This window comes from Onthophagus taurus, chromosome 7 (genome assembly GCF_036711975.1).
Source record: "Onthophagus taurus isolate NC chromosome 7, IU_Otau_3.0, whole genome shotgun sequence".
Classification (NCBI taxonomy): domain Eukaryota; kingdom Metazoa; phylum Arthropoda; class Insecta; order Coleoptera; family Scarabaeidae; genus Onthophagus; species Onthophagus taurus.
In genome coordinates this window covers 19,482,614-19,494,687 of record NC_091972.1, presented here as the reverse complement: position 1 = coordinate 19,494,687, position 12,074 = coordinate 19,482,614, and the positions used below count along the sequence as shown (strand labels likewise).

The 12,074-nt window shown below is 34.2% G+C and overlaps 1 protein-coding gene across 2 annotated transcripts in view; it reads left to right on the top strand.

The window, feature by feature from the left end:
* Positions 1-12,074, top strand: part of LOC111416008 (diacyl glycerol kinase 1) — a 193,001-nt gene that overhangs the window by 158,951 nt on the left and 21,976 nt on the right. For both annotated transcript variants that reach the window (XM_071197369.1, XM_071197368.1), the window contains exons 4-5: positions 10,364-10,553; positions 10,619-10,795. In XM_071197369.1, coding sequence (XP_071053470.1) covers positions 10,364-10,553; positions 10,619-10,795 — 367 coding nt within the window. The remainder of the gene's footprint in view (positions 1-10,363; positions 10,554-10,618; positions 10,796-12,074) is intronic.

Below are 12,074 nucleotides of genomic sequence, written 5' to 3'. Positions count from 1 at the left end.
ATCCAAAAAAATGTGCTGGACACCCATAATTTTGCAGCCACATATTTTGTCTTTTTTCCCTGCTCAAATCTACAAGTAACGTTGGTAAGACGTCATCTAAAAAATTTCTGCACTTCTTCCCATTCAGCATACCATCAATAAAGTATGGACCGATCAATTTATCAGCAATTATGCCACAGCAAACATTAACCGACCAAGGTCGTTGATGTTCTACTTCACGCAACCAACTCGGATTTTCAACGCTCCAATAGTGCATGTTATGTCTATTGACTTGTCCTTTGTTTGTAAAAGTAGACTCATCCGAGAATAGCACGTTACCAAAGAAATTGAAGTCCAACCGCATTCTTTCTTGTGCCCATTGACAAAATATTAATCGATTTTCAAAATCACCTCCATAAAGCTATTGATGCAATGAAATGTGGTATGGGTGATACTTGTTGTGCTTTAATATTCTTAAAATACTGGTCTTCGATATTCCGTCGTCAATTGCAAGTCGTCAAGTGCTAACTTGAGGATTTACCTCAACGCTAGCTAATACCGCAATTTCCTTTTCTTCCGTAGTTACAGTTGCTCGCCGAGTTCTTTGTCTTGATTTCACATTTCCAATGTTAATAAATGATCGTCAGCTATCCAAGAATAATCATCACCCCTTTTTTTGCAGATCTGTGTAATTTATTTCATTCATCTATAAACAAAAACCTCTTTCATGACTAGTTGTAGTGTATGCCTCACATGCCCTAGTGATTGTGTTCGCATTACACATACCAAATTGGCTGCATTATCCCGTATAATTAGAAAAAGCACAGTTTCAGTTATTTTTTTTTCAATATATGCTTCAGTATGGTCCTGATCTAAAAGCACCCTCCATTGAAAGTAGAACTGTTAACTTCACAACAGAAGTTAAATACCTAGGGGTAATACTAGACAGTAAACTAAACTGGAACTCACACTTAGACAACGTGTGGAAAAAGGCTATCATGGCAAACCAGATCTGCCGCAGGCTTCTAGGAAGGAATTGAGGTCTCAAACCACGAATGGCTCATTGGGCCTACGTAGCAATAATCAGACCCATGGTCGCCTACACCTCATAGGTTTGGTGGCCAAAAACAAAACATAAGAATTCCGGATTAGACAGAGACAACTATTATAGAAGAGCGGGCTATTCGGTAACTGAGATAAATAGTAGACAAAGGGTGGGTAGTAAGATGTGAAGGGAGTTGAGAGATAGGTACCGAGATGTGCAAAAACATGAAAGAAGGACACAAATAAAAGAGGGGCTGCCTAGATACTTGCTAATGAAAGGAGATTACTTTCCATTTTTGTGAGTCTACATTAAAATGCCCTTAAAACAAAGTACAGGTTTCATTCCGGATCGAATTTGTCCAAATATCTGTAGTGGTGGTTATCACCAAGATCGCAAAAATTGAGACGCTTAAACGCCTTTCCTTCCACTAATATGTAACTATGACAGCATGTCAATTAATATCACATCCATGAAGGCTATCATGTATCAATCCTTTGAGGTACTTCTTTCGTCTGGCTATACTGATCGCACCCTTTTAGATATCAAGTTACAATGTTCGTTACAAGTTACATCGTATGGTTGATTGTACAAAGTTTCTGTATTATTGGGTAGGTATTTATAAAATGGGTATTTATCCGGATATTTATGCCAGCCCAGGGTAAATACCCAAGCAGTATGTACAAAAGCGGAAGATGATGAAATGTTATCAGACGAATCTGTTGTGATTTAGATTAGATCAAGATATTATGATAAACTTGTTTATTTTTTTAGTGCACTTTGTACTCTTTTTAAATTTTATCATCATCAAGCAACTCTCTGCGTCCATTGTTGGAGATAGGGTTCCCCTATTCTGTACTTCGTTTATCCGTTCAAGCAACTGTTGTCCACTGCTCATTCTTCATTCGCGCGACATGACACGCCCAGTTCCACTTGACTTTTGCCACAATGTTGACCACATCATTTATGCCAGCTCTCCTTCGTAGGTCTTCTTTTCTAATGTTGATGTTAGAGCTGGGAACAAGATTTGTCATAAATTTTGATTTCTCCACGTTGATATTTAGCTCGACTCTTGCAGACACCTCCTGTAAGTCGTTCAGCATCAGTTGCATCTCTCCAAGGCTATCCGAAATAAGGTCTACATCTGACTTAGGTATTTGTCATCAATGTTTATGCCTTTTTGGATCCAATCCAGTTGTTTAAATGCATTCTTCAGGACTGCGATGAACAATTTGGGGACATTGTATCGGTTTGACTTACCCCACGCCCAATAGGTATTCGGTCAGTACTTTCATGCAATTTTATCGTCATTGTAGCATTCTTGTAGATGTTATAAATAAGTTTGGTGTACTGATAATCGACTCTACATTCTTGAAGTACTTGCAAAACTGCCATCAACTCAATTTAAATTAAATTTTATAAATACCTCTAAATACTCATCTTGGGTAAATACCCCCAGTATTTAACAACACTGGTATTATTACATATTTAAATTGAAAACCGTTTAGGTTTTTCTTTGGTTTATTTTCCTCTATTTCGATTGTCGTGTTAAGATTTACCGCACACGGAAATCGAAAAAGGGCCTTTGAGACTTACCAAACACCATTTCCCTCAATATATTCTACCAACCAAAAAAAAAAGGTTGCGCCTACAAGATGTTGTGAATGAAGTGTGCTGTCGAAAAGGTAACCGATGAAAAAGAAAGATGAGGAAAACCCGGATTATTGTAAAATATATTACAAAAGTTGCGCTGAAAATATATATATGATTTTAAAATCTATTAAAAATTGGTTATTAACCTTCAAAAATTAAAACTATTTTCTATTTTGTGAGGTATGGTAATCCTCACAAAAAAAAGTGCAAGATTTCATTTGGCCCGCAGTATACATATAGATAGAATCAAATCAAAATCGTTAAAAAAGATTACTCGATAAGTTTATTATTCTTTGTAAACATGATTTGTTCGAAGAAAAACGTAAATAAACTCGGTACGAGTTCATATAGGACTCTAGGACAGTACCAGGCAATATCAGACAGTATCTCTATTTATTTCAGTCAGTGCATGGAGACAGTACGGAACGAGTCGACATGGCTTTGTTAGAAAATCCATTAAAGCGACGTTTTGTCTTCATTGTTAAACGCAGAGAGCGCACATTCAGTCAACGTTTAGCGTCGTCCTGCCGCCGACCGTGTTTTCCTATTCGAATCACACAAAACCGTCTATTCAATGCACTCATCACGTAAAATTACATTTTTACAAGCGCTTTTTAACAACATAAGTTTGAGAAAAATATTCTATTATTTCATCTAAAATACTTTATTACTATACTCTATTTTTCAATTCGCAGGAGTGTTTTCAAATTGAAGCGCCAAAAAGAAAGGTTTCTATTGGTCAGTTTTAAGCAAAAATTACACTAGGAAAATTCGAGATGTCGCTGATCGGCCTAGAAACATTTGGGTTTAGCAGCACGTCTCTCAGTATGGCTAAACCCGAATAATTTTAGTTTTAAGTCTTGTGTTAGTTCTTGTGATAGTGCTAGTGTAAAACTAGAACTAACACTAGACCTAGAACTAGAAAATTTCGGATTTATGCGTGCGTCTGAAGACTGTGTTTTAGTTCAATAAAAATATACAACATAGTAATATCTTATGCTAACTACCGCTACCTACCACTACCACTAGAACTAACACTAGACCGAGAACTAGAAACATTCGAATTTAGCCTCACGTCTCTCACGACGGCTAAACCCGAATGATTCTAGTTCTAGGTCTTGCATTAGTTCTAGTGACAGTGTTAGTGTAAAACTAGAACTAACACTAGACTGAGAACTAGAAACATTCGGATTTAGCCGCACGTCTTTCAAGACGGCTAAACCCAAATGATTCTAGTTCTAGATCTTGTGTTAGTTCTTGTGATAGTGCTAGTGTAAAACTAGAACTAACACTAAACCTAGAACTATACCTTTTCAAGCTCAAATTGGCACTAATCAGAATCAAAATGACATTAGTCAAAATCAAATTGGCAATGTCATATTTCAAATTGGCATTAGTCAAAATCAAATTGACAATAATCAAAATTAAAATGGCATTAGTCAATATCAAATTGGCAATAAACAATATCATATTGGCATTAATCAACAAATTTAGCACTAATCAAAAGCAAATCGGCATTAAACAAAATCAAAATGACATTAGTCCATATCATATTGGCACCAAACAATATCAAGATGGCATGAAAAATAAATGTATAAATCGGTGTCAAACAATTGTTAACTTATCGGTTATTGTCAAGTTTATGGTAATTTATTGCGAGATTTTAACTATTATATTCACACGAGATGCCTTATTTAAAGAAAAATGCTGCTGCAAACCTAAGGACACAGATTTGCGCTTTGTATAATGGCGTAATCTTGCAAACGTACTACAGGTGCCAAAAAGAACCGCGTATCGATGGGTTAACCAAGAACAACCGGAAAAGCAGCGAGGAGGTAAACGCAGAGCTAAAATAACTGATGAGCACCGTCAATTCATGGAACGTTCAGTCGAAGAAAATCCTAAAATTACTCTTAAAGGACTGAGTGAAAAAATCCGTGAAGATTTTGCACTCAATGTCTCCAACGAATGCGTTCGACAGCATCTCAATGGATTGATGTTTACTTTGAAGACTGCTCGTAGAGAACCAGAGAACGCGAATAGTATTCAAACGAAAACAAGCAGGAGTATTTATGTAGAAAATTTATTGGATCTTCAAGCACAAAATATACCTATCATATACATGGACGAGACAAACTTTAATTTGTTCATATCGCGGACTCAGGGTCGTTCAAAAAAAGGGACTCGCTGCACAACAGTGTCTGCAGGTTGCAGAGGGTCGAATATTCACCTAATAGGATGCATTGGAAACATGGGGCTAATTCATTCCGAACTACGTCGGGGCTCTTTCAAGAAGCCGGAAGCAAATGAATTTGTGAGGCAATGCCTAAGAAGAGCGCAAGGCCTTTACCAAACTGGAGTTGCATTAGTTATTGATAATGCTCCATGCCACTCTACTATTGAAGAGGTTTTTGCAGAAAATTAATTTGAACACCACACACTTTTACGACTAAGTCCGTACAGCCCTATGTTTAATCCTATTGAACAAGCGTGGTCTGCATTAAAAGCAGGAGTAAAAGCAGATATGGCTGTACAGCTAAAAAACATCTTGGCTGGTGCTGACCGGGATCATCTGACTCAAACAGAATATCGAATGCAGAAATTAGAGAACACATTTCATAATAATATGGACAAGATTACTGTTGCCAATTGCGCAATGTTAAATAAGAAGAGGAAGGTAAAACAATGGTACAACTTAAGAAAGTAATTTGTTGTAGTAATAAAAAAATAACGATTATATGTTAAAATGTACTTTTCTATTCGAGGATGACACATGTTATTAAATTATTAAATTTAACACTCCCGTTAAAGATAAACGCGGGCTTAAGGCGATCGATATTAACAATAATTTTATCATTGCCTTTCTGAATAACGAAATATTTGGTTGCTTTTGCCAGAACTTTGAAAGGTCCTTCGTATCGCGGAGATAACGATGGTTTCAAACCTTCAATTCTAATGAAAACGAAATTTGATTTGTGCAAGTCTTTATGAATAAAAACTTTTTGAATAGAGTGAAAAGGCGTGTTCACAGGCTTTAATTTAAGAAAAGTGTCTCTTAAACTGGAGATGAAAGGCTCATAGTCAATAGATGGATTAGTAGATATGAAGAACTCTCCAGGAAGTCTTAGTGATTGCCCGTAAAGCAGTTCTGCCGAGGAGCAACCTAGATCCTCCTTAAGTGATGTTATTAATCCTAGTAGGATGAGGGGTAGATTGTTGTTCCATCTAGTAGTGTCTCCTTTAGCGATGATAGCCGTCTTCAATGATCGCTGAAATCGTTCTAACATTCCATTTGCTTGAGGACGGAAACATGATGTGTGTATTTGTCGTGTACCAAGTAATGTGTTAAATTTTGAAAAGAGGTTTGATTCGAATTGCCGTCCCTGATCATGTGTTATTATGGTAGGTATACCAAATCGACTAAAATCTTTCAGCGGAAAAGCTTCTGGCCATCGAGTGAAGCGTTCAATAACTGTAAGTACATAAGTACAACCAAAGGACGGAGTGAGTGGTCCAATCAAGTCGATATGTATATGATCAAATCTAATTTTATGAATTTTGATGTTGATGATTGGCGATTTTGTATGTTTTTGGATTTTTGCTTGTTGACATTTTAAGCAGGTTTTGGTCCAAACATGAATTTGCTTTGACATGTGTGTATCAGATTGTAATGTTGTTTGATGTGCCAAACGATAAGATTTTGAAGGATTGTTGGAAAATTGCTTATTCAGTAAGTTTGACAATTCTGTGTCAGCAAGTTGAGTGTTGCTAAGGGTTAGAAAATCTGGATAAGATGAATTTAGAGATTCGATGTTTGTTCTGGATAGAGCATCTGCAACAACATTTGAATTTCTTCTGATGTATTTGATATCTGAAGTAAATTGTGCAACATAAATTAGATATCGGGTTTGACGAGGAGTTTTGTCTGTGGACGAAAAAATTGATGTGACAGTGGGTTTGTGATCTGTATATACCGTAAATTGACTTCCATGTAAGGAATGTTTGAAAAATTTGATAGCAGAGTAGATCGCTAATAGTTCTCTATCAAAAATTGAATCTTTGGTTTGGCATGAAGTAAATTTTTTGGAAAAGAATGCTAATGGTTGAGATTTTCCATTGATGGTTTGTGTTAAAACAGCTCCCATATCTGTGTTAGACGCATCAGTTGACAATGATAGGGTAGCATGTGAAGAGGGATGTCCTAGAAAGATAGATTTTGATAGAAGATCTTTGGCTGAAGAAAAAGCGTTGTCGTGTTGCAGTGTCCAAGAAGTTGATGAAATTGTTTTTGATAGTAAAGTGATTTTGAAAGTGTGAAAATCTATGGTAGAAGTTTAACATTCCCAAAAATCTTTGTAACTCTTTTAGAGTCGTTGGCTTTGGAAAATCGGGATCGTTGATTGGTGAACATTTCGATTTTCTTTTTCTTTTTGGGTTGACTTGTGTCCAATTGAAGAATTCTTGAAATACAATTCTCAGCTATTCAGTGTTTCTCACGAGGGAGTCACGAGATCATGTACATACAATATTTATTGAATTTTTAAAAATTAATTTTATTCTACCACATTTTATATGTTGTTCTTGGATTATTTATTTATCAATCTGTTTTTTGTTTTTTTTTTGTAAATTATATAACAAATCATTTATTAAAACAATTTTAAATGGCACACTTTGTGTGGTGCATGGCACACTACAGTTCTAGTTTCAGTTCAATAAAAATATACTACAGAGTAATATTTTATGCTAACTAGCGCTATTTACCACTGCCACTAGAACTAAAACTAGACCGAGAACTAGAAATATTCAGATTTTGTCTCTCAAGACGGCTAAACCCCAATGATTCTAGTTCCAGGTCTTGTGTTAGTTCTAGTGATAGTGCTAGTTAGTGATGGAACGGATAGTGATTTTGCGAAAAGCCGGATAGCGGATATTCGGCATGCACTTCAAATATTATTTTCTCAAAAACTAAAAGTTATTTTTCACAATGAGTTGGTTCATTGCAAAGAGGACACTTTTATTAACACTTTCGGAAATTTTCATACCCATATTCCAAAATCTGATTAAGAACTTTCTTAATCGGCGAAAATTGCAAAATTCGAAAAAATTGTTGATCATTTCAAAAATTTATTTCTCAAGAACTAAAAGTGATTTTTCAAAACGGCTTTTTGTATTAAAAAGAAAATACTATAACTAATAATTGGTGATATTTCCACAAGGATCCTTCAAGAAATTAATTTTATAGCGAATTTTGAAAGTTATCGATGAAAATTGCAACATCGAAAATTTTATCAAAACTTCAAATATTGTTTTCTCAAAAACCAAACGATATTTTTCAAAACAGGTTGGTTCATTGGAAAGAGGACACTTTTATTAACACTTTGGGAAATTTTCATACTTATATTCCAAGAACTGGATTTTATACGAATTTTTAAAACTTAACCGGCGAAAATTGTAAAATTCGAAAAAATTGTCGATTATTTCAAAAATTTATTTCTCAAGAACTGAAAGCGATTTTTCGAAACGGCTTGTTGCATTAAAAAGAGGATACTTTAATTAATAATTGGTGACCTTTCAACAAGGATTCTTCAAGAAATTAATTTTATAGCGAATTTTGAAAGTTATCGATGAAAAATGCAACATCCAAAATTTTATTAAAACTTCAAATATTGTTTTCTCAAAAACTAAAAGCTATTTTTCAAAACGAGTTGGTTCATTGGAAACAAGACACTTTTATTAACACTTTGGGAAATTTTCATACTTATATTCCAACAACTGGATTTTATACGAATTTTTAAAACTTAACCGGCGAAAATTGTAAAATTCGAAAAAATGTCGATTATTTCAAAAATTTATTTCTCAAGAACTGAAAGCGATTTTTCGAAATGGCTTATTGCATTAAAAAGATTATACTTGAATTAATAATTGGTGACATTTCCACAAGGATTCTTCAAGAAATGAATTTTATAGCGAATTTTGAAAGTTATCGATGAAAAGTGCAACATCCAAAATTTTATCAAAACTTCAAATATAGTTTTTTCAAAAACTAAAAGTTATTTTTCAAAACGGGTTGGTTCATTAGAAAGAAGACACTTTTATTAACACTTTGGGAAATTTTCATACTTATATTCCAACAACTGGATTTTATACGAATTTTTAAAACTTAATCGGCGAAAATTGTAAAATTCGAAAAAATTGTCGATTATTTCAAAAATTTTTTCTCAAGAACTGAAAGTGATTATTCAAAACGGCTTGTTGCATTAAAAAAAGGATACTTTAATTAATAATTGGTGACATTTCCACAAGGATTCTTCAAGAAATGAATTTTATAGCGAATTTTGAAAGTTATCGATGAAAAGTGGAACATCCAAAATTTTATCAAAACTTCAAATATAGTTTTTTCAAAAACTAAAAGTTATTTTTCAAAACGGGTTGGTTCATTAGAAAGAAGACACTTTTATTAACACTTTGGGAAATTTTCATACTTATATTCCAACAACTGGATTTTATATGAATTTTTCAAACTTAATCGGCGAAATTTCTAACATTCGAAAAAATTGTCGATCATTTCAAAAATTTATTTCTCAAGAACTAAAAGTGATTTTTCAAAACGGCTTTTTGCCTTAAAAAGAGGATACTTTAATTAATAATCGAAAGTGATAACAGCGACAGTTCTGTGTGTTATGAATGTGATGATGAAGTACAAGCGAAGAGAAGAAAACTAGACGAATCTGCAACAAGAGATTTTATATATCGTATTAGGATTGTTACAATGAGGTTGCTAATGACAAACCTGATATAAATAAAGTTGTATTCAATGAAAAAGTGCTATTGGGGTTGAACTTGATTATTATCTGCACTGTCCAACACTTAAAAGAGATACTAATTCCTATGAATGGTGGAGTATTAAGTAATAGGTTTTTAATGTTAACTATCTGGGCGGATTTTAAAAAATTGCCGAATAAGCCGGATACCGGATAGTTGCCGGATATCCGTTCCACCACTAGTGCTAGTATAAAACTAGAACTAACACTAGACCGAGAACTAGAAATATTGGGATTTAGCCGCACGTCTTTCAAGACGGCTAACCCCGAATGATACAGTTGTAGGTCTTGCGTTAGTTCTTGTGATAGTTCTAGTGCAATACTGTGATATTGGTTGCATACTTGCAATGATGACATCGGGTACGATAATTTTATTAATTAACACACTGTACATATTATACGTTTTATGTCAGTACAATTTCTTTTTAATTCGTTGGTTGTTAGCATTAGTGTCAGAGAAATTTCCGGGACACGCGCAAAGTCTTAAGGACGATAATTTGTTTCTTCCATCAGGAGGCCTCTGGTATTCACCGCACGATGTTGTCCGCATTTAATAAGTCACCGAGGCGCCGTTCCAGGACGTATTTTTCCCCCGGGGATTTATTAAAAAGCTCTTTATTGCTCTGCTGCTCACTTTCTATTCTCTTCTTCTCTCATTTTCCTTTTTTAACGAAAATATTCACGGGAATAGAATTTGCGGCCTCCTTTTATGTCCTGTGTAATCCGAGCCCTGTTGGGTTTTAAAGAGGAGGGAAAACGATGATTGAAGGTTTTTAAGAGGGTCATAATTTCAGGTGATTCAAGTGCTTTCTCTCATCGTTCATTATTTTTTTTGTGGAATCGTAATTTCTTTATCTTTTCATTTCAGGATATTGATTATGAACAATTTAGAAGATTTTTGGATACTTTTTTGGAAGTTCACACCCCGGAGGAGTTATGCAGACATCTTTTTTTATCTTTTATCCGCAAAGGTGTTAAGGTGGAAGGAAAAGCTTTTAAAGAAATGGCCGTTCTTAGTTCAACAACAGCTTGTGCACCTATTACATCACATACAAAAGGTAATAATAGTAGTTTTTACTTATACCAGTTGTTTTTTTTACAATTCTTTTAATCCATTTAAAAGGTTCTACACCGACTGTTAATTCATGCACTGAGCCGGTGGAAAAAGGATCCGGACATCAAAACCCGGATAAACCGGCTTCATACAGTGAGATTATTGTCGAGAAATTCCACGGGATTAGTGAAAAATTACTCGGACATCATAGATCTGATAGCGATGCTTCTGGAAGAGCAAAAACAGGTTAGGAATAAAAGAATGTATTAACAAATTTAAATAGATCGCAATTTAAATTAATTGAATTAAATTATCGGCGAATTCTTAAATGATTCTGTAACTTTAATGGTAATGAACATTTCACGATATTCAATAAGAGCATGAATAATTTGAAATGAATTTTAATTAAACACATAACAATATATGGAATATATCCCACAAATTCTGTAATGAATTTCATTCATAAAATCTGAATATTCATGCCTGAAAATGTTATAAACCGTATCGAGGCACCACACGCATTTCATCTCTCACTAACTAACTCTATTATTTTTCCACCAACCCAATACAATTTTGATTTTCATCCGGAAATGGTTTTCAAGCAAAAAAGTTTCTTTTTTGTATGAATGATATTGTTTTCACTTTTATTGGGAACTCTAAGTATATAGAACAAAATTTGTTTACTTATAAACAGAAATAAAAACGGTGTCTAGGGATAATCAATTTAGGTATATCATTTATCCCTTTCGGGTAAATCATACGTATATAAACGAGTACATTCGCTGAAGTTGGAAAACCAATTAACGGGAACGCGATTAAAACCCATAATCTTCCCTACGCTAGTAATTGTCAAATACAATTTATATCGTTTCAAAAATAATTGTATCCAGATTTCACTAGCCATTTCACTTATTTTATTATATTGGTTGAGTAAATAATTCAATACTAAATGATTTGATTTTTGTGGGTATTTAGGAGAGGAGGTATCTAGCTATCTAAAGGAAATAACTATCTTATAACCGGTGGTAGTTTTGAAGCTTGTCATAGATTTCATTAGAGACTTCTTCTTGGATTACTTGTGAAGAGTATCGTGGTAACAAAAACTTATTAAGCATCGGCATTCCTGATTTAACAGAAAACTTATTAAATTAAATAAGTAAAAATGTATTCCTTTTTAGAAGCTTCATATGAATATTAAGTCTTTCATAAAATTTTAAGTCTTCAATCTTACCTTTCTTACCGACACTAATTGCTAATCTTCTGCAACAGCTACCACACTTATTGCTATAATAGTTGCTAATTCTGGAAAAGTTGATGCTGAATGATATCCTTGCTGTGAAGCTTGCAGAAAAGCTCCAATGTCTTCAATATCTGAAGTCATTTGGGCCTCAGTTTCGTAATTTCAAACTCTCCTCTTCACTTAACCGAGAATTAAAAATAAACATTAAAATTTCCTAACATTAAGAATAAAAGTTCCGACCATTTCTCAATGGCATCTCTGGTAATCCTCAACATCGCCTTGGTC